Raw genomic sequence first — 24,006 nt, forward strand, 5'->3', positions numbered from 1 at the left:
CGTCGACCTGCTGCTTCGGTGCAGGATCGGCAGGGCCAAAACTGCGGTTGGTTCTGGAATACTGGGGGGGCCGGGAGGCCGGCTTTCCTCACGTGCAGTTTCGGCTGCACTGCCTTGGGTGTGCCGAAAGCTTTGAGAACCAGCCTGGGCTCTTGCCTTGTTTCCCGCTGTCTAGTATCCCTGCCTGTCCCGGGCCCAGTGACCAGGTTCCTGACTGCCTCCGGGCTCTGTCCTTGGGTCTCCTGTGTCCACTTTTCCCTGTCCGTCTCCTTTCTCTTTCCCCACCTCTGCGTGAAGATAAAACCCAGCATTCATTCATTCATTCATTCATTCCACGGATCTGATGCGTGGGGTACTGCTGCCTTCGTCTCCTGCGTCTTGGCTCCTGCCTGCCACATTCCCATCATTTGTCAGGGTGCAGAGGAGCTGGCTGAAAGCAGGAGCGTGATGTCGGCTCGTCTTTGCAGAGGGCGTGGATCTCATAGTAGCTTTTGTAAAACCTGTCTCCTTGGAAACCCCAACACAGACATCCTCATCACACTCCAGCTTCATTTTACAGCCAGTTTGGAGACTCGTGTGTCTCAGTGCTTTCCTGATCGGGACACCGATACTTCCTTGTGCTCGTCCTCGTCCTTGGTGTGTCCCGGATCTCAGTGTCTCCTTCTGGGGATGAAGGAGATAGAGAAAACTACCGCTGATTCAGTGCTCTTCACACCTCTCAAATGCACGCATGGTCACCTGGCCCCGTCCCCAACCCCACATTTAAAGGCAGAGGAACTAAGACTTGGATGCGTGACTTCCCATGCATCCTGGAGGTAGGATTTGAACCCAGGTCTGCAGACTCTTGCTTCCAGCTGATCTTTGAAGGACTCTTCCAGGCCCCACTCTTACCACTTGCCCTGCTGCCCAACCTCAATTTTTTTTAAAAACAAGAGATCAAATCTACTTTTATTTACTTCCTTTTTAATAAATGTGCCTCCTTGAGGGGTACCGCATGACTCGGATTCTGGGTCAATGGCGTTAGCAGGAAGGTTCCTTTGGATTCAGCACACACCATCCACTGTTCCCATGAGCACAGGTCACCTTTCCCCCAGTGACTCCGGTTTTGTTCTGTTTGCCACCGGGAGCCGCTGCGTCGCTCTTCGCTGTGTACCCATAAGCACACCTCTTGCCTGGAGAGAGCTCAGTTTCATCTGGAGCACAAACACCTTCCGTTTTAAGGAGGGCTGTGCGCTCCCTCCGGTTCCGGAGACCCCGCGTAGAGCCAGCAAAGGTGGCCTTGGACCACAGCCGTGCAGACGAATTGGTCCTTACACAAGTCTGGTCCCCGCAGCGCCCCCAGGCGCCAAGATGGCAGCAGGAGCCCAGCTGCAATGTTCCTGAAGACCCGACTTCCCTTTAGGTCTCTGTGTGCTGGAGGGGCGGTGGGGGGGGGCTTTGGTTTGCTATTTCTGGTGTGCAGTTGGGACCATTCGAAGTCCACCCAGAGCCTGTTCCCATGACAGGTCAAGGAAAGTGTGAATCATCGAAAACCACAGAAAATTTCCACGTCCCATTTTAAACTGGTGCCGTCAGCTCCCCCACCCCACCCCCCGTCGGAAACGTCACTCCAGGCTGCTGACCTCGAAGGGCTCAGAGGACCGACCTGAGCCCGTGCCCCTTTCTCCCTGCCCTGCGGGCAGCGTGTGCGGAGCAGCCCAGGGAGGCAGGTGCTGCCTGTGTGGGGGGTCTCCTTCTACGGTGCTCGTTTGCAAAAAGCTCTGTCTCAGAACCACTTGTCTAAAAGAGACACCCTGCGAATGCCCATTGTGCTGGAGGGTGGTGCTCGTGTGATTCACGCCAGAGCCACTCTCCCTCCTCCTAGCTGCCACCCCCACCCCGATGTGCCCGAGAGACTGTCTCTCTCGAGTTGTCTGCCAGGAGAAACTGATCTGTGGTGAGCGCTCCGAGAAGCCAAGACCTTGGTCAGGTCATCCATCGCCCTTGCTCTAGCACCTATTTCTATGTGACTCTTCGGCTATGCAACTTTTAATCCGACTCAGTGTCTCCATTCCCCTAACCCTTCCACAAGACTCCGTGGCCCTTCTTATTTCCCTGAGGAAATAGAAGAAATCGAAGAGAATGCCCACCTTCCCTGCACCCAAACTCACAGACTCTGCATTCGTGCCCAGCGCTTCCTGCTCCTCCCTGCGCAATGACTCCTGGCACAGTGGGTGGGCCGTGTCTCACGCCAGCACCTCCCCTTGTGCCGTGGACATGATATCCCCGACCTTCTCTCACAGCTGTTCTCCCTCCACAGCTGCATCGTTCTCGCCAGCATGTGGACATGCTCTAAGAACGCCTATCTTAAAAAAGGAAGGAAGGAAGGAAGGAAGGAAGGAAGGAAGGAAGGAAGGGAAAGGGAAGGAAGGAAAGAAGGAAGGAAAGGAAAGGAAGGAAGGAAAGAAAGGAAGGAAGGAAAGAAAGAAAGAAAGAAAAGGAAGAAAGGAAGAAAGGAAGAAAGAAAGGAAGGAAGAAATCCTGTATGGACATACAATGCTCCTCCAGCAATTGTCCCACTTCTTACATCTCCTTTGAAGAGAAATTCCTCAGCATAGTTTCTGGGCAGGTTGACATAGCTCCCCTCTCCAGCCTGTGCCGGCCCCACCACAAGCCCACAGGCAGTGCTTTCGGCAAGATCAGCTGTGGCGTTCACATTGGCCAAATTCAGCAGCCGTCCTACTGGGTCTCCAGCAGCGTTCAGCAGTTGCCCGCTCCCTCCTCCGTAAAGCCTTCCTTCCTCTGGCTTTGACGTACCAGCCTCGGCTCTTCGTCAGTGGAGGCTTCTTCTGAGTTTGCCGTGCCGCCTCAAGGTTGAGTCTTTGGGGTCCTTCTCTGTCGCCATTGACCTTGTAAGTGAGCTAAGTCAGTCCATGACTTTAAATGCCAGCTATATGCCGGCCGCTGGAGGCTGAAATTGTCCCTTCAATTCTGGACTCATGTGTCCAGTTGCCTTTTTGGTATTACCACCTGGGTTCTAATAGGCATCTTAGAAAGAACATAGTCCAAACCAATCAAGTCCTCCTCCCTGGCCTACTCAGTGGATGGCATCTCCATTCTTGCAGTTCTCTGGGTCAAGTTTCCTTATAGCAAATATTTCAGGACTCTCTATTCTGTTCCATTAGTCTGTATGTCTATTTCTGGGCCAGAAAAAAACATTTTCTTAATGGTTTTATCATTAAATGCTAATGTCTGATAGAATGAGAATTATCCTTCTTCCCACTTCTGTGTTTCAAGATTGCTTTGGCTATTTTTGGTCCATTGTTCTACCCTAAAAATTTTAGAACACGCTTGTCAGGTTCCATGAAAAAGCTCGTTGGAATTCTGATTTATTTCTTCAACAACAGTTATATATCACTTACTAGGTGCCAAGCACTGTTCTAAATGCTTTGCAAATACTTACTCAGTTAAAACATATATTTTTACTAGGAGACAATGACATCTTCTTGCTACTGAGACTTCCCATTCATGAACATGGTGAAGATTTGGCCTTCTTTGATATTTCTTAATAAAATTTCATAATTTTCTCCATAATGGTCTTGAATTTTAGATAGATTTGTTCCATAGCACTTTGTACAATTTTATTTCTGTTGTAGAAGATATATTCTTTGACAAAGGATAGTTCCTACTTGTATACTTCTCGTGTAAGGAATTCAGAATAGATTTTTATTGTTAACCTCAATCTGACAACTGTACTTAACTGTCTTATTCATTCTAATTATTTGTCTGTGAATTCCCTTGGATTTTCTGAGTGAAAATGATAGCCCCTCCTGTTCAGGCCTCCTGGTTGAGCAGAAGTCTGAATAGTGGGTATCCTTATACTATTGCCAACTTCATAGGGAGCCTTCTCATTTTTCACCACTAAAAAGAATGCTTGATGTAGGTGTTCACTAGATTTTCTTGATCAGATTAAGGAAATTCCTTCTAGTTTGCTGAGCAATTTTTGGAGGGTTTGTTGTAAATTTTATTTTTTTAAATTAACATAGAATTTTTTCTGGTGTTCTGTTCTATAGGTTTTAACACATGCTTGGCTTTATGTAAACACTACCGTAGTGAAGGTATAGAATTGTCCCGTCATTTCAGAAAACCCCCCTGTGTTCTCGTGTTATAGTCAAACCCCCTCCCCCCCAGATCTCTGGAACTACTGATCTGTTCTCCATCATTATAACTTTATTCTTTTCAAGAATGCTACGTGAATGGAGTCAGGCAGTGTATAACCTTTTGAGACTGCCTTTTTTTCACTCAGCCTAATGCCTCTGAGACTCGTCCAAATTGCACATTATCTGTAGCTTGCTCCCTGTATGGCTGAGCAGTATCCTGTTGTATGGATGTACCACAGTGTATCCATTCACTCATTGTATGGATGTACCACAGCCTGTTTATCCATTTACTCAGTGTATGGATATACCACAGTCTGTTTATCCATTCACTCACTGAAGGGCAGTTTTTGTTGATGATAAGGGAGCTGCCATAAACATTTGTATGCAGGTTTTTGCGTGACATAAGTTTCTGTAGCATAAGTACTTATGGTAGGTGTGTGTGTAACTTTATAAGAATCTGCAAAGCTTCCCCCCAGAGTCACTGTATGACTTGCATTCTCACCAGCACTGCTGGCGAGTTTCAGTGTCTCTGCACCTTCTTGAAGTTACTATTGTTGAAATTTTTTAATTTTAGCATCTTACTCATCCTAAGAGGTACATCGTGGTATCTCATAGTGGTTTTAATATGCATTTCCCTAATGGGGAATGATGTTGACCATCTTTTTATGTGCTTCTATAGCCTGTGGTATCAATATAGTCTTTTTGCTGAGGTGCCTGAGTCTTTTGCCCAGTGTTTAATTGTGTTGTTTCTTTTTTTATGACACAGTTTTAAAAATTGTGGTAAAATTTATATCCCATAAAATTTACCAGTTGAGCCATTTTTAAGTGTATAACTCAGTGGTGTTAAGCACAGCCACAGTGCTGTGCAGCCACCACCACTGTCCATTTCCAGAGACTTGTCATGATCTCAAGCAGAATCTGTGCCCATCGAACAGTAGCTGCCCATTCCCTGCTCCCCCAGCTGCTGGTCGGCTTTGCTCTGCCTCCTGTCTGTGTAGGTGAGATTTGCCCAGGCTAGGTGCTCGTGTAAGCGGAATTATACGACATTTGTCCTCTTGTGTCTGGCTTTTTTACTTACCATAATTTTCAAGGTACGTGGTTTTCAAGGTGGTTAGCAGACATTTGTCCACGAAACGTTCCCCAGAGACATTGGTTCCACGCTGAAGGGTCCTTGGAGTGTGAAAGATGACTGACAGAGCCATGCATGAGCTGTCACCTGGGTTCTTGGTGGTCACACCCAAACGTGGCTGCCAGCCTCACGCCGATGCTGACGGCACCGGATCTGTGTCACTGCGACTGTTCACAGGTAAAACGGTCATCAGCCAGGTTGGCACGCACTCGAGCGCAGCTGCTCGCCAGCTTCAGAGTAACCCTGCCGTACGTTACGATGTGGAAGAACAAGAATCTTCATGATTCTTGAAACCCCAGATTCTTCTGTAAGAAGAATAACATCCACACACTTTGAACAACGTTCAGTGTTTGTATTCTGAAACAAATCGTGGGCCAGATGTCTCCGTTTCGGACAGGACCAGCTGTCCTGCGAGGTTCAAGGTGCATGCCTGTTGTGGTGCATGTTCAGCTTCATCGGTTTCTATGAGGGACGGACACTCCACCTGGTGGATGGAGCACCTTTGGTTGACTCGTCTCTCGGGGGGCACTGGGGTTGTGTCCACCTTGTGGCTCCTGTGACTGATGCTACTCTGAACACAGGTGTCCAAGTATCTGCTTATGTCCCTGCCTTCCGCTCTTTTGGGTGTATCCCTAGGAGTGGAGTTGCTTTATTTGAATTTCTCTGCTTCTCACTTCCCACGACTGTACCTGAATTCCAGGTCTAGGGGCAGACAGACGGGGGGAGAAATAATACCATGGGGGTTTACTCATGCTCGTGGGACCACGGCTCCTTTGATCAGAGAGGAAGGTAGCCCCCCCTCAGGGGTGTGTGGGTTTCTAGGGGCTGGGATACAAGAGAATACCCGGGAGAAAAAAGTATGCGGATTTTCTCTGCTCTGAGAGTTGGGAGGCCCATTCTGACTCTTGTGCCAGAGTGGAAGGAGTCCCTGGGCAGTCTGTCACTCACGCTGGCACCCTCTGGACTGTCTTGAGGCAAAGCCAGGGGATCCTAGAGGAGGAAACAGAAACTGCCCACTGGTTTGGTGGTACTTTGGATTCTTGTCTTCGCTCTCCATCTGTCGGCTACCGATGAGTCTCGGGTCCTCAGATAGGTGCTGCATGTGTCCTAGCCAGGATTTGGGGCTGCGTTCGGGGGGAGAGGTGGGGTGGGGTGTGTTCACTGCATTTGACTTGGAAGTGTACCTCTTTTTTTTTGTTCGTTTGTTTGTTTTCTATGAACCAAGAGTAAGTCTTGATTTTTTTCAAAGACAACATATCTTCAGATAATATTTTTGTTTTCTTCTCTGATCTCTTAGTAGGCTGAAATATTATGAAATCAGTAGATCCTCTAATATTGTTCCACTTCTGCGATAAGCATGATAAACATATATTCTCGCTTTCAGTTTGCTGGCTCTGGTGTTTATGTGCTATTATTTCACCTACACAGTATGTTCGCCTTGATGTTGGTAACATCGCCATAAAAATATTGCAGTTTTTCATGCTCCCTTTCAATGTGTTTGTCTTTTAAATAGCTCTCCCCGCAGGCTGGTTTTAAGATTTACTCCTGTGAAGGGATCAGCGGGTGTCCCTACGGATAAAAATTGGGCTCTGGGTGTAAGGGACCAGTGACGAACTAGCACGTTGCTGTACAGAGGGACGTTAGGGGGCGCTAGAGGCCTCTTCCAGGAGGTATGTGAGCTTCCTCCAGCGTCAAGTTGCAGGAAACTCAGTGGCTTGTTCTCTCCGGGGCCGTGCAGCATGTGGCCCCTGGGAGTCAGGAGTTCTGCCTCCTCTCCCTGCGCGGCCCCTGACGAGATGTGTGCAGGCCAGGGCCGGTGGCTCAAGCAGAAGTGGGTAGGCCAGGTTCACGTGTGGTGGGGTGGTTGTTTCCGGGACGTCTACACTGTCATCTTGTGTGTGCTGTGGGGCCAGGAAGGACCAGCCGAGTGATCTGGGGCAGGCGACGCTGCCTCTTTGAACTTCAGTGTCCAGGAAGAGCCTGGGTGGGTCTGGGGGTCTTCGAGGCCGTCATGTGTTTTGGCCTGACTTGGGCACGTTTGGGCTCCGTTGTCCGGACAGGAAGCTGGGTGGGCCTTGGGGGTCTGGAAGGAGCTGTTAATGAGGGAGCAGGGAGGCGTTTTAATTGGCACCCTGGACGGAACAGCACACTTAGCGCTCGGATTTCCTCCCCGAGTTCTTTTCCCCGAGGCTCCCGTGGGCCTGGCTGGAGCCCAGACAGACCTGAGCTGCCCCTTGGGGACAGTCACCATGGTTGCCCGGGGCTCCCAGGGAGGCCTGTGCAGAGTCTGAATCCTCCCTTCACCGAGGTTGACGACCGCCTTGAGAGCCACCAGGGAGAGCCGAGAGACTTCCACTTAGCGATGGCCCCCTCCCCGGACCCGGCAGGCCTACAGGGGAACGCACTTCTCACCTCTTCTGCAGAGGCTCCTGAGCTGTGTGTGGCCCCTTCGGCTCCCTCCTCCCTCCCACCAGCTTTGTCTCTGAGCTTGAACTTCAGGGAGTTAGTTGTCCGTGAGGGACTCTCCCTGGAGACCCTTCACTCACTGCCTCCCCCTGCAGGTGAAAAGGTGACTCTGATGCAAAAGCAGGTGGAGACTAGCCTGGACAATCCAGCTCTGATTGTCTGTGTTGTGTGACAGTGACTTTGTATCAGGGCCGGACCTGCCTGCAGTGACCGGGATGCAGCTGTGTGGCCTGGGCAGCTCGCTGCCCCTCTCTGGGCCTTGCATTCTCCCAACCCCAACGGAAGGCAGCTTGTCAGTGGCCAACATTGTTTCCAGCTGGGACAGCCTGGCGGTCTGGGGCCCCATCTCTGCCCGTTGAACTGTGGGGAACTTGAGACGGGACTGCTTGAAGTTATCCCGAGGAAGGCGGAGCGGTCAGGTGGAAAGGGTGGGGTCTGTGGAGTCAGGCAGACCCAGGGCCCAGTCCCCACTGACCAGCAAGACCCAGGGCTCTCTGGGAGACCCAGTGCTGACTCGTGTGTGGACTGGAAAATGATGCCCCTTTCCGAAGTTCCTTTCCACTGGAAAATTCTCACGACAAATCTGCGCTGTGACCATGTGACGTGTGCCTCCCAGAATTGTGCCGTGTACAGCCTGCCCAGCCGTGCCCAACAGCCGTCTGCGCCCCCTGGCAAGGCACGCAACCCCCGTGGACCTCTGTCTGTCCATCTGGGAAAAGAGGACAGTGGCACGTGTGCCCCCTGGTGGTGGTGAGGATGGAGACGTGGGTAAACAGCCCAGGCCGTGGACGGGGTCATGGCTCTGGAAACCTGAATGTCCCTTTCCTTTTTCTGGGGACCGTCTTCCTGGGATGGCTTCTTTAGGGCCCCAAGCACCTCCCCCTCCCAGCAGGGCAGCCGCTCCAAGGTGGGTTTGGAGCGGGGAGTCACAGCCTGTCAGCAGGCCTCAGCGTCCGCTGCCGTCTGGGAGTTCGTTCCAGCATGCCTTGGAATGCGGCCTCTGTTTGCCCCTCAGGAGGGAAGGGGAGGCCCTGGGGCTGGGGACCTGTGGGGCACAGCGTGGCGTCACTGTTGCGAGGCAGGGGAGGCTCACGGGGAGCCAGGGCCAGAAGGGAGAGGCACGCACCGCAAGGAGCTCTTGCCTGGATAGGGCGGGGCCTGTTCTGGGCGGGGCCTGTTCTGGGCGAGGCCAAGGGGAAACCCGCAGGCAGGCTCCACCCTCAGAGGAAGGGCCGCCTACAGCCGGGCCCACCAGGCACGGGCCGGCCATCCCCTCGTTAGGGCTGCTGTGGGGCATCCAGGCAGGACGCGTGCAGTTGAACCAGTGACTTCTTTTTCATCTTTAAAAAAATGCACTTACAGTTCACTCACAATATTGTCTGAGTTTCAGGCGTACAGCTCAGTGATGAGACATTTCTGTAACTTGCAAAGTGACCACCCCAACAAGCCCAGCACCCATCTGACAGCATCCATCGCTATGACAACGTTATTGGCTCTGTTCCCCACGCTGCACTGTATGTCCCATGACCGACTGTGCAACCGGGGATTTGTGCTTCCCAATCCCTTCGCCTTTTTCGCCCGGCCCCCACCCCCTTCCCTCTGGCGACCTTCAGGTCGTGGGGCCACTCGACTTCCGCTGTGCTCTCCTGCCTGGCATACTGCTGAGGAAGGGGAGTGCTCACGAAACTGGGTTTCGACCCCAGCTTCTCTTTCACTAGCCCTGATTCGGGCCAGTTACCCACCTTTTCTAGGCCTCGGTTTCCTCATCTGCAGATGGGAAGGGTAATTCTCGCCTCATGGGATGGTGGGAACATTAATTAAAAATCGTGAGTGCGATGGTCCTACCAGTGACTTGTGCAAAGTGGGGGCCTGATACATCTTGGTGTCCCGCCTCCCTCTCCCAGCTACGCCTCTTCTTTGCCTTGTGCAGGGTGCGCTGTCTTTAGTTAACCCTGCGAGCAGCCAGCTGGATGCTGGACTTGGCTCTCGTACACGTCTCAGCCTTTTAACGGCTAGTGGTTGGTCTTGGGCTGCTCTGCTCGACTGGGGTGTTTTCATGGGGCCAGGACAGTAGGGGGCGCTGTAAGGTCCTTCAGGCAGCACCCCTGCTGAGAGCCTGCAGTCCTGCATGGCCGGTGGCTGTGGTGGCTGCGGTGGCTGCCAGGGCATCAACCAGCCGGGCGGTACAGAGCCTCGCGCAGGCTGTTGCTGTCCGGAAGAACTCTGGTCTGTGGCGTTGGACCGTGGCCGAGGTGGCAGTGCTTGGGCGTGACCACTGCCCCTGGACTGGGGTTCCAGCCCCTGAATTGAGCGCATGGTTAAATATCTGCTCTCAGGTGGGTTCACGTTCCCATTTGCCGATGTGACCTGTGTACGATGTGACCCGTGTATGGACGGGACTGGGAGAGAAGGCAGGCTTGCAGCCAGAGGCGGTTTTAGAGCATTTCAAGGTGCGAGTGCTGCCCTTTCACGGCTTTTCCCTGCCGCCTTTCTCAGTGAGAAGCTGTTCTTGCCCGAGAAAGGGAGAGATGTGTGGTAGAGCTGGTCTGTCTCCGTCTGCTCCCGGGAGCTACAAGGTCCCACGCACCCCTTCCTCCTCCCTGGGAACAGCCTCCGTCACCCCCCCACCTCACGGCCCCCCACTTGTCCCAGGTCTCCTAGAAGCCTCCCCCCCCCCGTCCGGGTGCTCCTCACCCCAGGCCACCACGAGCTCTCTGCTCTGCGAACAAGGACCCTTCATTCAGCAGCTGGCAGAGTTCCGGCCCTGGCATGTGTTGGTGTTTGGTTTCCCCGTTCAGGCTCCCTGAGGTCAGGCCCATTGGCTTGGCTGGGTGGGTCCCACGGAAATGCCAGGTGCCGTGGCGAATCCAAACGCAGCAACCCCAGTAATCCACCTCAGGAAGCTCCGCGCCAGGCCTCCGGGTCCCGGGTGGGCTCCGGCCACCCATGGACCAGTCATATCCATCCTGCAGTCCAGCTCAGTGATGGGGGAGGGGGCTCAGGGGCACTCGGTAGAGGCGAATGGATTGTTTGGTCTGAGTAAGAGGTGGAAGGTCAGCCTGAAACCTGGCAGCTCGGGAAAGGGGGTCAGGGAAAGGGAGCGAGGGAGTGAGGGAAGTAAGTCCGTTTCACTTTTAACATCCTGCTCTGTTCCCTAAAGGATTGGCGCATAGAGCCAAACAAGTAAAATACACTGTGGAATAAAGTAGGATACAGATAAATGAACACATGCATAAAATCGGGACCAGAGAAGAGAGAAATTTATTACCTGAGCCTTTACCTATGACCCATAGCCCTCTAGATTAAAAAAAAAAAGTTAAAGGAAATATGTTTCTATCCTCTCTGGCTGGCAAAGCTGTTCTGATTTCTCCTTGCACCTGTGCTTTGTGTCCCCGTGGGCTTGGTGAGCAGGAGCCAGGCTGCTGCCTGCAGGCCAGCCTCACCCTGGGGAAGGCTTGTCCATGTTACTGCAGAGAGAGGGGCCCCAGAGGGGAGCCGCCCCTGCCACTCTCCAATGACCAGCTCCAGTGACTCATCACGACAAAATGGTTTTATTTTCTTTTGTGCAAGAGCCTGACCCAGAGTCGACGTGACAGCCAGATCGGCCCGGAAGGTAGAGAGGGAGGCAGTGCGAGCATTTCTGGGTGAAGGGCGCAGGAAGGACACAGGCTGAGGGCTGGTGACGCCTCCTGTGTCGCTGGGCTCGCGCTCCAGCTGGATGGTGGGGCTCTGTCCGAGGAGTGTCCGAGCTGCGGCTCCGTGGAGGGGAGGCCGGCCCCGGCCCGCTCTGGGCTCTCGGCAGTGGGGCCCATCAGACAGGATAGACACGCGGGTGTGAGATGTTTGGGTGTGCGAGGTGGGCAGCACGGGGCTTCAGGGCGCTGGTCCTGGGATGGGGTGGCTCCCGGTTCAGTTTCCAGATCTGCCACTCGCTAGACACTTCATCTCAGGCAAGTTCGTTATATTCGCAGAGACTCGGTGTCCGCATCTGGAAAATGGGGAGATGGTAGCAACACCCTCAGAGAGTTGCTGTGACGATAAAATTAGGAGACAAAGGGGAAGTGCCTAGTCTGGTCCTTAGGTAGTGCATGGCACCTCTCATTTTAAGCAACTCCTGTTTACCCATCCTCCCTGCCTGTCCGTCCTCCCCACCATCCTGCTGCCCCACCCATGCAGGGTGCAGGTTTTGGGGAGGAGTCACCGACACATCTTTCGAAGCTCAGACCTGAGGCACCAGAAGCTTCTTAACACAGCGCTTGATTTGGCCGTCACCAGAGCTCTGCATGGTGATGCTGACGACCGGTCCTGGGGGTGTCCAGCATCAGTATTTTTCAAACCTACTGGGGGCAAAGGAAGCCAAACTCTTTTGCCCTTGACCGGTCACCACGTGGGAGCCAGAGATGGATGGTACCCTCTTCCCCGAGAATGCTGGCCCGGGGCTGGAGGAAAGAGGTGGTGTTTCCGGCCACCCCCTGCCTGGCTTCCGTCTGCTCTTGGGCACACGGGTCTCTCGGAGTGTCCGTTTCCCCACCTGTTACTCGGAACAGGCCTTGCCTCCCAGAGGCCGAGTTTATGAGTTGTACGGCTGTGCACGCCGAGATGAATTTGATCCTCGTTTCTATTCCCTTGTTACTCTTTTCTGCCTAGGGAAGGTTTAATGGGGTCAGGGAGACACCTGGTTGCTGGGGCTCTTGCATGAACATGGCAATGAAGCTCCTTCCTTTGTAATTAGCATCTCCCTCTTCGGGGTCCCATTGTTCTGGGTGCTGGTCCCCCTGTGCCCAAAGGGCCTCCCTCCACTGACCATCTCCTGGGCTTGTGCCAGGTGCTAGGTCCCAGGCAGGTGACCTCCCCCGTTCTCTGTAGGCTGGTACATGGCCCTCACTGGGGCCAGAGACATGGGGGTGGGGTCAGGCCTCAGTGAGACTGTTCCTTAAGTGTGGCCCTCCCTGGGGGTCACAGCTCCTATCTGCCGCCCCTTTGTGGAAGGCAAAGAGCCAAAATGGGAAGGGACTGGGCTTTGGAGCCAGGTGCACCTGGGTTTGGATTGGAATTCTGCCACACGCACAACTGTGTGGTCTTGGAAGGGCGACCCGACCTTTCCGAGCTCCCGTGTCCGGTCTGCCTGTCAAAGGGGAACGACAGTCACACTCCGTGTGAAGGCTGGGGCCGTGGCTGCTTGTCCGTGGCTTCACCGGGTGCCTGCAGTTCAGCCGGGCTTGGGAAGCTGCTCTGAAGGGCGGAATGGACACTCACAGCGCACGTAAGTGCTCGGGGCGTGTTAGTGTTCCGGCACCGTGTTCCTGCAGCGTTTCCAGGCCCTGGTCCCATCGCGCTCTGTGTGGCAGGTCAGGAGAAGGTTGGTCCTCAATTTGTATGTTGTGTCCTGGGCCAGTAGGCCCTGGGGATGTAGGAGGTTCGTCGTGGGCAGAGAGTCCACGTTTGTGTGGGGCTTACACGGTAGTGGAAGGAGAAAGGACCCCCCCGCCCCAGGAGCTGAAGGTGCTCAGTGCTGTGTGGTGGGCTGCGGGGAGAGTGGGGCGGGGGCTGGGGCAGAGGACGAGGGGAGTTGGGGGCTGTGGTTTTAGTAAGATGGTCATGGAGGGCCTTACTGGTAAGGTGACCGCTCAGCCCAGGTAGTTGACGATGACCTTGGACCGAGCCTCTGTTCCTCCAGCTGTGGCTCAGGTCTTCGGCAGGTAAAGGCAGGGTGAGGTGAGGCCCAACGCCCGTGAGCTATTCTGAGCTGCACCCTCCACAGTGCCCGGGAAGATGCTGCCAGCTCCTTCCAACGCGTTTTTCCTCTCTGGGCATCCCTGGTGCCTGGCTTTCCAGCCCCACGCAGACAACCCTTGAGGGACCGTCCAGCCCCTCACCTGGGGGTCCCAGAGCTTGCGGCAGGGCAGCGGGCGGCATGGGCAGGCCTCCTCACAGGAAGCCAGGCTGCCCCGCCCCGGCTGGCTCGCTCTGCTTTGCCCTGGCACCCCGAACCCCAGCTGTGTTTACACTAGCCCAGGTGCCAGGGCTTTCAAAACAAGGGTGGCAGTGTTTTTGGTGCGCCTTTTGGTTACAAAGCAGTGTGCACCTGCTGGGGCCACCCTCCCCTGTCCTGTTCTGGTGGCCTGGTGTGTTTGTGGCTTTGCTGGGACACCCGAGCCGCCATCTTTGCTTGGGGCCGGGACACCCGTGGCTTTAGTGCACTTGCTGCCTCCCCTGCCTCCCTCCCACCCACCTCTCTGCATCTCGGAGTGAGGCAAGCCTTATTTCAAGACATGAAGTATAGCTTCATATGAGTGTAGCTTCCGAGGCAGTTGATTTTAAGACCTAGGGTCCTGTCCCCACATGCAGGGATTCTGCTTTAGTGGGTCTCCGCTAGGACCAAGGAGTCTGTGGGATCATCATCCCTGTCGTCATCATCATCATCATCATCATCACCTTAACATCAGCTCCGTAACCGACCACACTTGAGGAAACGTAAACCGCACGGCCTCCCTCCCTCACTTGCTGGTCTGTCGAGGCTGAGTGAGGTCTGTTCTATTCGCCCCTGCGGGGTCGGGGTCTCGCCCAGCTCCGAGCTCCCGGGGGGCCCTCGGGACACGTGCTGAAGGCAGAGGCGGCACGAGGTGGAGCTTGCATAAAGAACCCGTCCCTCACAGCGTGAACAGCTGCCCACTAGTGGATCCCCAAAGCTGTGTTTGCGTCTTTTTTAATCCTCACCTGAGGATGTGTTCATTGACTTGAGAGAGAGACAGACAGACAGACAGACATTGATGTGAGAGAGAACTGTCCGTCAGTTGCCTCCCACACGCTCCCCAGCCAGGGGTCAAACCCTCAACCCGCGCATGTGCCCCGACTGGGAACCAAACCCACAACCTTTCGGGGTATGGGATGATGCTCCAGGCAATGGAGCCACCCAGCCAGGGCTGTTTGCAGTCTTAGTGGTTGGATTTCTCTCAGAGTCATATTTTTGTTCAGGATTTTTTTGGGAAAAGATTATATTTGTTTATTCTTAGAGAGAGGGGAGGGGAGACAGAAAGAGGGAGAGAAACATCGATGTGTAAGGGAAATGTTGATTGGCTGCCTCTCCCACGTGCCCAGACTGGGGACCGAACCTGTAACCTAGGCCTGTGCCCTGACTGGGGACTGGAACTGGTGACCTTTTGCTGCGGGGCGGTGATGCCCAACCAACCGAGCCACACCGGCCAACGCTCTGTTGGATTTTTTGGGGGTCAGGATTTTAATGACAAAACAGTAGTAGCCTGAAAAGAAGAACTGAATACGGTCATTATGTTTGAAGGAACCCAAGTCTCACCTTCCTCCCTGGATGCTGCTTTGATAAAGATGTAGGAAGTCACACCATTGATTTGTGCTTCTGAGTCCTGGCTGCTCTTTGGAATCACCGGGAGTCTAACAGGGACCAGTGCTTCGGTCCCACCCCCAGCCCCAGCCCCGGCCCCGGCCCCAGCCCCGGCCCCAGCCCCGGCCCCAGCCCCAGCCCCTGTTTGATTGGTCTGGGCTGTGGTCTGGGTGTCAGCACTTTTAAAGACCCCCAGAGCAGCACCCTGAGTCGACCACCGCGGAACCTGGCAGAAATGCACATCCCCAGGCCTCACCCCAGACCCACTGAGTCAGGACCTGCACTTTCTAAGGAGTCCTGCAGTCTAGGTTCACACAGCCTCCTGGCGGTGCTTGTGCCTGCGGTGGCTGGGGATCCACTGGCCGGGCCGGGGAGTTAGACAGAGGGGCGGAGGTCTGTGAGGTGTGGCGGGCATGGGGGGGGGAGCTTTGAGAAATGAATGGCTCCACTGGGACCTTAAAGGAGGAGGGCGGGCTGGCCATGACACAGAAGGAGGCGTGGCCAGTGGCCTGGGGAGGGGCAGCAGGAGCTGAATGTGACGGGCGTGTTTGGGAATCCTCAGTTTAGAGCATGTGACGAGGATGCTCTGGGCAGTCTAGTGAGCTAGGAAGAATAGGTAGGGCCAGGGTTTCCACACCTGGCCAAGGCAGCTGTATCTTGTAACAGGGAGCCTGGCGTTGGGCCTGCATCTGGGGGAACGAAGCTGGTAGCAGGGCTCAAGTCCCTCCTGGGTGGGGACGACCGTCCTGGTGCCCCACTGGCCTGGGTCTCTGTGCCAGCCCCTCCTGGCGTGACTGGGATCTGGGTCAGCAGTTCCCACCCTCCGGTGGGGGGTGGGGTGAGAGGGGAGCGGAGGGGTCAGCAGCCATCCCCGCGTGTCTAATACAGCAGTGACAGTAACATCGCCACCCTCTTTCTCCCGGAAGCAAAAGCATGACTCTCCGAGCAGAATGCTTTAGTGGTGGTGGCTGGTGTGCTCGGGGACGGCCGTGGGCTTTGTAATCCTGCTTGAAAAGTGGCCCGTCTGTTTCTGCGGCAGCTGTTGTGGAGAGATCCTTGCTGCATCTCCCCCTTTAGAGATCTGCAGTGTCTCAAGAGGAAGCGCTTTGGACTCAAGGCCGGGGAAGCTCATATTTATACCTCGCTGGGCTCGCACCTCCCTAGCCCTTCCGTCGCACGCTCTGTCTGTCCTTTCCTGCTTTCCTTTTGAATCTCGGGGCTGTGAGGGGTTGGGCAGGTGAGCAGGACGCAATGTCACCTCCCCCTGCTGCTCACTGCGTGCACCGTCTTGCTCATGACAGAGAGCGGAGTGGGGCATCGCCAACAGCAGACCCACAGAAGTAGGCTGCCTTTAATTAGAAGTATGGACTCCTTCATTTAAACAATCGTCCACACGTTGTAAGTTAAACGTTCACCCTTTGTGAGGGGGTGAAAGGAATGTTTTGGCTCCTTCCATTCTTTGCGAAATGAAGGTATATGTTTATGAAGGAGTTGTTTCTTTCGTCCTGCCGCTGGGGCCAGCGATACATTCGCGATCTTTATTCCGAGTCCGTACTGAGTGTTGCTTTCTGAACTAGGGTGACCAGATTTTTCCAGTGGGGCGCTTTGGGTGTGCGTTCAGGTCGGTCACAGACATCTGTATGCTTGTTGACTGTGTATATATGGAACAACCAAAGTACAATCCTTGTGGGCATGAACAGGGATATTTAACATGAGGGAATTTTGTCTTTCTACTTGATAATTGGACTCTTTTTTATCCTCACCCGAGGACATTTTTCATTGCCTTTAGATGGGGGGGATGGAAGAGAGAGAGAGAGAGAGAGAGAGAGAGACAGAGAGATGTGACTCCCCCACTGGGGAGCGAACCCACAACCTGGGCATGTGCCCTGAGCGGGAATCGAACCCACAACCCTTTGGCCTAACGGGACAGCTCGCTAACCAAATGAGCCACACCAGCCAGGGCCGTGATTGACCTCTGTTTAGTCACAAAGACGGTGTTTGTAAACACAGGGACACTGATGACGACCCGTGGACATGATCACGCAGGGCCTCCTCAGAGGAGCCACCATCCGAGGGGAAGCTTGAGGGGGGGGGTCTCCGCACGCAGCTCCCTGAAGTGCCTCCTCGGTCCCCCCCACCCGTGGAAGCCCCTTGTCTGTTAGCCTCTGAATTTAAATGCCCTTCTAGTAAACCCAGCCCTGATGTCTTCTGACACCCCTGCCTTGGCTCTGCCCCTGTTCACCTGAGCACGTGGGGCTTCTGGCAGCCAGTTGGGGTGCAGTCCTGTGCTGAGGGGCGGCCCGATGGGGGGGGAGCTTGAGACAGGAGGACAGACGTGCCGTGGCTTAGAGGCCGGGGCTGCACGACCCTTACTAAGTGGACACAAGCCAGTTAATTCCTTCAGGCACAGTCAGCTTGCTATTGTAAGGTCCCTGCCAGCTTTATTCAGATGTTCTGATCGAATTATTGGCGAAGGCGCTCAGTCTCGCGCTTAGGCGTCGGGAGCAGCCCTGGACATACAGAAAGAACAGAAATAAAGTTGCTCTTATTCCCTTACAAAGACTCCCACACGCCGCTCCCTGTCAAACCACCCAGAGCATTGGCTTTGGGATTCTGTTTGCACGCGAGCTTTGTTCTGATCACATTCTCCGTTTTCTTTTTTTCCAGTCGCAAATGAAGCTGGAGACAAGGCTGCCAGACCGCTTGCCCGCTTCTCCCGTGAGTAACTCTGTCCTCTCCTGGGCTCCTTCTGAGCCCCGTTCACCCCCCGTGCTCCCGCCGAGTGTCCGTGAAACACTGCCAGTGAGGGAGTGACCTAAGAAATGTCTTCAGTGGGTTCAGATTCTTCCCATCCCAGCCCCATCGTGGGTGGGCCCGTCCTTGCTATTGCCTGTGTAATCCTCAGAACTGCTGGTTTACCGGACTGTTCCGGGCTTTGCCATTCACGTGTGGTTCTGGGAGCAGAAAAGGCATCGCCTGGGGGCCTGTGAGTGAGGTGGAGCCCCAGCTGCCCCGCCCCCCCCCAGGCCTGCCAAGCCAGACTCTGCCTGGTAACATCCTCGGGGGATGTCTGCACACGTCTGGGTTTGAGAACCGCTGGTGTTGGCCGTGGGTGATGTGGGGGCCCAGGGCCCCCAGGCCCCCCGAAAGGCCAGGCATCCACCTCTCAGTCTCTGCATGAGGCGGGGGCCCAAGGTGGGCGTTGGTCCTGAGACCCCGGGGTAATTTCTGTAAACCACAGAGCCCATAGCCTGTGACGCGCAGCAAGTGTGGGTGGTTGTCCCGCATCATCGCAGCCCTTCCTCCTCCCCCACTTCCCTCCCTCCCTCCCTCCCTCGCTCGTGTATTTTGAAGACCTTCCTGCGCCCGGCCCTGGAGACACAGAGGAGGAAGTTCGTCTGCAGACAGCTCGCAGTCTGGCCAGGGAGGTGGACAAGCAGGGGGCTGGGAGGCAGTGTGTGCAGGGCGGTGCAGGGGCTGTGTGAGCCACCGGCACAGCCCTCACCCGACCGACCAGGGGCGGGGGGTGGGGGAGCCCTGGAGGAGCCAAGCACGAACCAGCCAGGGCCTGGGGAGCAGAGGAGGAGACCTCTGGTCCCGATGAACCCCAAAGCCCCCAGGGGCCACCCTTGTTTGCCACGCTGAGCGAGGCACGCCAGACAAACAGAACACAAACAACAGTTGTGGGGAATAAAATAAGTACAGCATCGTCACTGTAGTTAATAGCATGTTATGCATTTGCAAGTGGCCAAGAGAAGTGGATCTTAGAGTGCCCAAGAAAAAAAAAATTGCAACCGTGTGCAGTGATGGATGGTAACTAGGGTTATGGTGGCCTTCCTGGGAGTTACTTTGAAATGTATACAAATATCAAGCCATTATGTCGTACACCTGACACTAATAGAATGTTATATGTTAATTATATCTCACCACCCCCCAAACTCCCCCAAACAAACAAAAAAACCCCAAACCAAAAAACCAAAGCAGTATAACTTTCCGAGGAACAGAGGTTACTTGTAGTGTCCAGACACGGCCACAGGGTGGCAGGGAAAGCCCAGAATTTGCTGTGCGTCTCTGCTCCTGGAGCCTTTAAAAGAGGCTCCACTCTGTGTGAGGGACCCAGTTTTTGTGGGGAGAGCCCAGGGCAGTGGGAGAGAGGGCAGGGGAGGGAGGCATGGGCCCAAGAGCTCGTGAGCGTGAGCGGGGCAGCCCTGTTCTGGAGTTTCAGTTGCTTCCCTGACTGAGAGGAGAATAATTTCTCCCCTGAGACTAGCCGTGGTTGAAAAGAAAATAATGTATCGAAAGGAGCAAGAAAACAGAACCAAAATTTGGCCTCTTTCGCTTCGGGAGGTACAAATGCAGGCAGCGTTGGAAACAGAGTATCCTACTGAAGGGGGCGATGTGGGTGGTGGAGGATAAAGCAGAGGGAGCACCCGCCTGGCAGGGCCGGGCAGGGGCAGGGACCTGTGCAGGGAGGGTGAACCCCGCAGGCGAATTGCCAGGGGGTGATGTCCAGGGCAGACTCAGGGTCGTGTTTGGCAGAGCGCAAGAGCTGGGCCTTCCCTAGGTGACCTGTCACAGCTGGGAGGCTCTGTCGCAGGACTAGGGGCGTGGGCTGCGGGATGGACAGGTTATGGAGCCAGGGTGACAAGAACGAGGGGAAGGTACAATGGGTGGCAGTGGCTATGGCTGATGGCTGGTGGCTGGGCATTGACAGTCCCCAGGGGCATGTCCTGTGGACGCCCCAGAGCCTCCTAAAGGGCCCGGGACAGGGCTCATTGCTGCCCTCTGTCTGCTTCTGGCTGTCCTCACATCTGCTCTGACGTGGGCCGAGGTGCGGACCAGGCCCCTTTTCCCCCTCCTCTTCCTCTTCGGGAGTGAACAGCGGCTGTCCGTCCAAGCAGACTTGGCGGAAGCTGAGGGATGCATAAGAGAGACCCCAGGACACAAATGCAGGCAGACCCTTTACACTCATAGCTCTGTTCTCAGCAGTCCTCGCTCCACCTGACACCAACCCTTTCCTTAGAGGCCACCTCACCTGTGTGGCTCAGGGGCAGGTATCTCAGAAGCAGGCAACAGGGCTCACCTCGGAGGGACAGTTTGGGTGCGGGGAACGAACACCAGCAAGTGACGGTTATTTCCCTGAAAGAGTTTGCCACCAAGAGACAATCCGTGGCCTTTACTCTATTCCCAGCCACGGGCAGTTTGGGCCCAGGTTAGAAAGAGATCTTCTCAGTGACTGACATATCACCCCAAAGCCTCTGCTTTTCTGGAGCTCTTGATTAAAACTCCAAATCTCCAAGCAGTGGCGTCCAAACACTTTTTATTTTTGACCCCAGCACCCAAACGTGACGTGCCTGGGGTGTGTGTGGCCCCCTCCCCCAGCGCCCAGACTTATTCCCACGGCCCGTGTCACCGCCTGCATTCCCACTGGTTTCCACAGTGAGGTTGAACCTCGGCCCCACGACCTCCCGAAGGGAGGCTCGGGAGGGTTCCAAGTGAACCACGTGGCAGGTGGTGAGGTTTGGGGTTTGCATCTTCGCAGACATTAGCTGACTTCAGGGTAGTTGAGCCTTGAAGAACTTCCACTTCGTTATGGGGGAGCTGGTGTCTGAAGGAGTGGAAGTCTAAATTGTGGACAGCTTTAAAAAATGCTGCCTTCTCCCACTCAGGTACCTGCAAGTTACACTAACCACTGACAGAGTGTGTGTGAAGTGGGTTTCACGCTCAGTAGGCAGGCTCCTTTTTTCATTCGTGTGCTCGATGGATGCTGTCGGAGCTCTTAAAGTCTCCCTTTAATCTCGTCTCCATCAGTGCTCTGCTGGGCAGACTCTTTTGATGTTTGACAAAGAGTAATTGAGACCTTTCCTCTTGGAGATTTTTAGAAAGGATTTTATTTAGTTATATTTAGAGAGAGGGGAAGGGAGGGAGAAAGAGGGAGAGAAACATCGATGGGTCACATTCCCCCAGTCGGCCAGGGTCCTGGCCCACAACCCAGGCATGTGCCCTGACTGGGAATTGAACCAGTGACCTTTCGCTTTGTGGGACAACGCCCAACCCACTGAGCCACGGCAGTCAGGGTCAATGTCACAGATGTTTTGAGAACTGTTGAAGGCTTCCAAGAATTTTTTTAAAAAACCTTTCTGGAGAATTAAATCTCTTCTTTCCTCTGGGCCTAGCAGGACTCCACCCTCTCAGCCTTCCACCGGCATAAGTTTCTTGTGTTGTTATAACCAGGAACCGAGGTGATGAGTGCTTCCTGGCCAGGTTCAAGCAGGATCGCCAGCTCACCGTGGCCTCGCCACCCCGTCGGACGTACTTCGCAATGACTGGGTAGTCATCTCAGATTCCGAGTCTTCCGTCTCACCGTCTGGCTCGCTTGTCTTAGTCCATCAGCCTCACCTTATGTTACGCATCTCCCCCGGCAGCCTGAACTTCCTTCTTTATCAGGAGCTGCGAGCTGCTTTCATGCGAGAGGGCTCAGCAAAGTCAAGGTTCTCCCTAGTAGCAGACAGGGTGTATCTTATTGCTCGTGCAGAAGGATGCCTGCTTTGCAAAAAAAAAAAACGCTGAACATTCTGCTTGATCTACACTGTATGTATGTTTACTTGCTCGCAAATGTAACATACAGGCAGTGCTGTGGATCACTCTGAGCCGTGGGTCAGGAGGAGGAGAGATTTGGGGCCACGGAACCTCTGGTTTTCTAACTCTGGAGTTCGGGATATCCGGCCTCTCGGAGCCCAGGTGTCCTGGTGCTCGGTGAGGTTTCCACAGTGCTTTGGAGAGCTGATTTGCGGCTAAATAAGGCAACACAGGTAGAGGCCCCGGGACGAGGCTCGGCCCACAGCCCTCGCTGAAGGAGACGCTGCTCACGTCCCAGTCTGCACGCCGGGTCTCCCAGGGAGCGCAGTCGTGTGGGTGCTGCGGCCAGAGGTTATGATTCTGGAAGACCTGTGGTTCATCTGGGGGGCTCACCGGGTCCTCGAAAAGTTGTCTTTGTAACGAGAGGGACAGATGTATGGCAGGGGTCGAGGGGAGATGCCGGGAAAGCAGAATATTTTAGGAATTGAACGAGTCAGGGAGAGGAAGGCCGGGGCGCAGGTGGGCCGTGGGCCGGGGGGAGCTGCTCCCCTCCCCGCACCTGGGCCGGCCGCGCTATTTTTGGCGCCCCGAGGGCTGAGTTATTCTGTGGCTTCCAGCGTGGGTTTTCAGGTATCACCGAGGGAGACCTGTGTGACTCTGTTTCTGTGTTTTTGCTTCTAGCTAGTCAGAAACATTTCATGCTCTCAAAATCGGCTTAAAATAAACCAGAGCAGGGGAGAGTTCTATTTTTCATTTTCTGGGAGCAGGCCGTCCCGGGGTCCCTGGAGACACCCTGCGCACGCTGGCAGGAGCTCTGAGGAAGAGTGCGTTCCCACTCTGCCGAGCCCGGAGGAGGGGGCTCCAGAAGGCTCAGACTGGGGCGGGGTGGTCGGGGGCACGGGGCCGGGTCCTCCTCAGGCGGGGAGGAGCAGCAGAGGGCACCCGGGCTGAGTTTTCTAGGACACGAAAGCCGAGTGGGGACTCTCTGTCCTGGGAACCTACGGAGCTCAGCTTCACGTCCTTGTGGCCCAATTTTAAAGCTCTAGCGACATTGTTTTCTCTTGATTTAGGTCCCCGGGCCTCTCTGCTGAAGTGGTTGTTGCCCCACAGACACTCAGAGTAGAACCGAGGAAGCCAGGGAATGACCAGCCTGGAGGTCACCCTTGTCTCGGGGGTCAGAGCCTGCCTCGAAGCGCTCCCTCCTCGCTCCTCAAGAGGGCAGTGCTGAGCATCGCCCGCAGGCCCTCTGCAGACCTCTGGCAGCAGCGACCCCAGGACGGGAGGGAGGAGCAGCCGGGGTTACTCTGGTTGTAAGGCAGTCACACTGCCTGGGAGGTGGTGCAGTGTGTGATGGGAAAGCGGCCTTGGGTTAGCTGTCAGTGTCTGTTGTGAGCTCTCGGGAAACCACTTAACAAAGAAAAGAATTATAACCAGTATGCTGAGAAAGAGAGAAGATGGAATCATGGAGGACGCCCAGTTAAAACCACAAAAGGCAAAAAACAACCCCCCCTCCAAAAAAAAAACCCCAACAAAAACCAACAAAAACCCCCCAACAAAACCCAGTGGATCACAAACCCAGGAACAGGAAGCAAGGGCAACGACTGGAGAGCAGTAACGAATGCGGTGGGTATTCATCCAGCTACATCAATACTTACTTGAGTGTGAATGGCCTAAATGCGCCCATGAAAAGACAGAGATTGTGCGAGTGGATCGGAAAACCAGACCCACCTGTAGTTACCGATGAGAAACGTGAAAGAAAAATACTCCTACAGATTAAAGGTCAGTGGGTGGAGAGAAATACACCACGCGCACACTCATCAAAAGGAAGCAGGAGAAGCTATGTTAATTTCAAACAGCCCCGACTTCAAAGCGCGGGGAGGTTTCGGGGGTAAAGGAGGGCATCGTATAAAAAACGCCACTAGGTGGGGCTACTCACGGGAGGATTTCTCAGGGGACGCAGCCAGTGTTGGCTGCGGGCCGCTGAAGACATTGATATTGCTCAGGGACCGTTTTCAAGGATCCATGCGAATGCAAGGGGAGCATGCATCCGAGGTCTTACTTCACTCATGGACCGACGATGAAGAAGAAAGTCCGGTGTTATGAACAGCTTGAAGGAGGACCCTCAGAGCAAACAGGCGAGTCACGTGGCGGAGCAGCTGTGGACTGGTGACGTCCGGGTGGACAGGGCAGCCGTGGACCGCTCTCCGTGGAACTCAATCTGCATTCTAGAAGCAGGAATCGTTTGCACCCCTGTCGGCTTTCTCCCACGTACAGAACAGTGGAATAGCTCGAAGACGATGGAAAAGGGAGAGGACCAAGATGGGCGACTAGACAGG

At 54.7% G+C, this 24,006-nt stretch overlaps 1 protein-coding gene across 5 annotated transcripts in view; it reads left to right on the forward strand.

Annotated features, from left to right (window-relative positions):
• PDE1C (phosphodiesterase 1C) overlaps positions 1–24,006 on the forward strand; it is a 411,283-nt gene that overhangs the window by 86,466 nt on the left and 300,811 nt on the right. For all 5 annotated transcript variants that reach the window (XM_036010434.1, XM_036010436.1, XM_036010435.1 and 2 more), the window contains one exon: positions 17,759–17,809. In XM_036010434.1, coding sequence (XP_035866327.1) covers positions 17,759–17,809 — 51 coding nt within the window. The remainder of the gene's footprint in view (positions 1–17,758; positions 17,810–24,006) is intronic.

This window comes from Phyllostomus discolor, chromosome 10 (genome assembly GCF_004126475.2).
Source record: "Phyllostomus discolor isolate MPI-MPIP mPhyDis1 chromosome 10, mPhyDis1.pri.v3, whole genome shotgun sequence".
Classification (NCBI taxonomy): Eukaryota; Metazoa; Chordata; class Mammalia; order Chiroptera; family Phyllostomidae; genus Phyllostomus; species Phyllostomus discolor.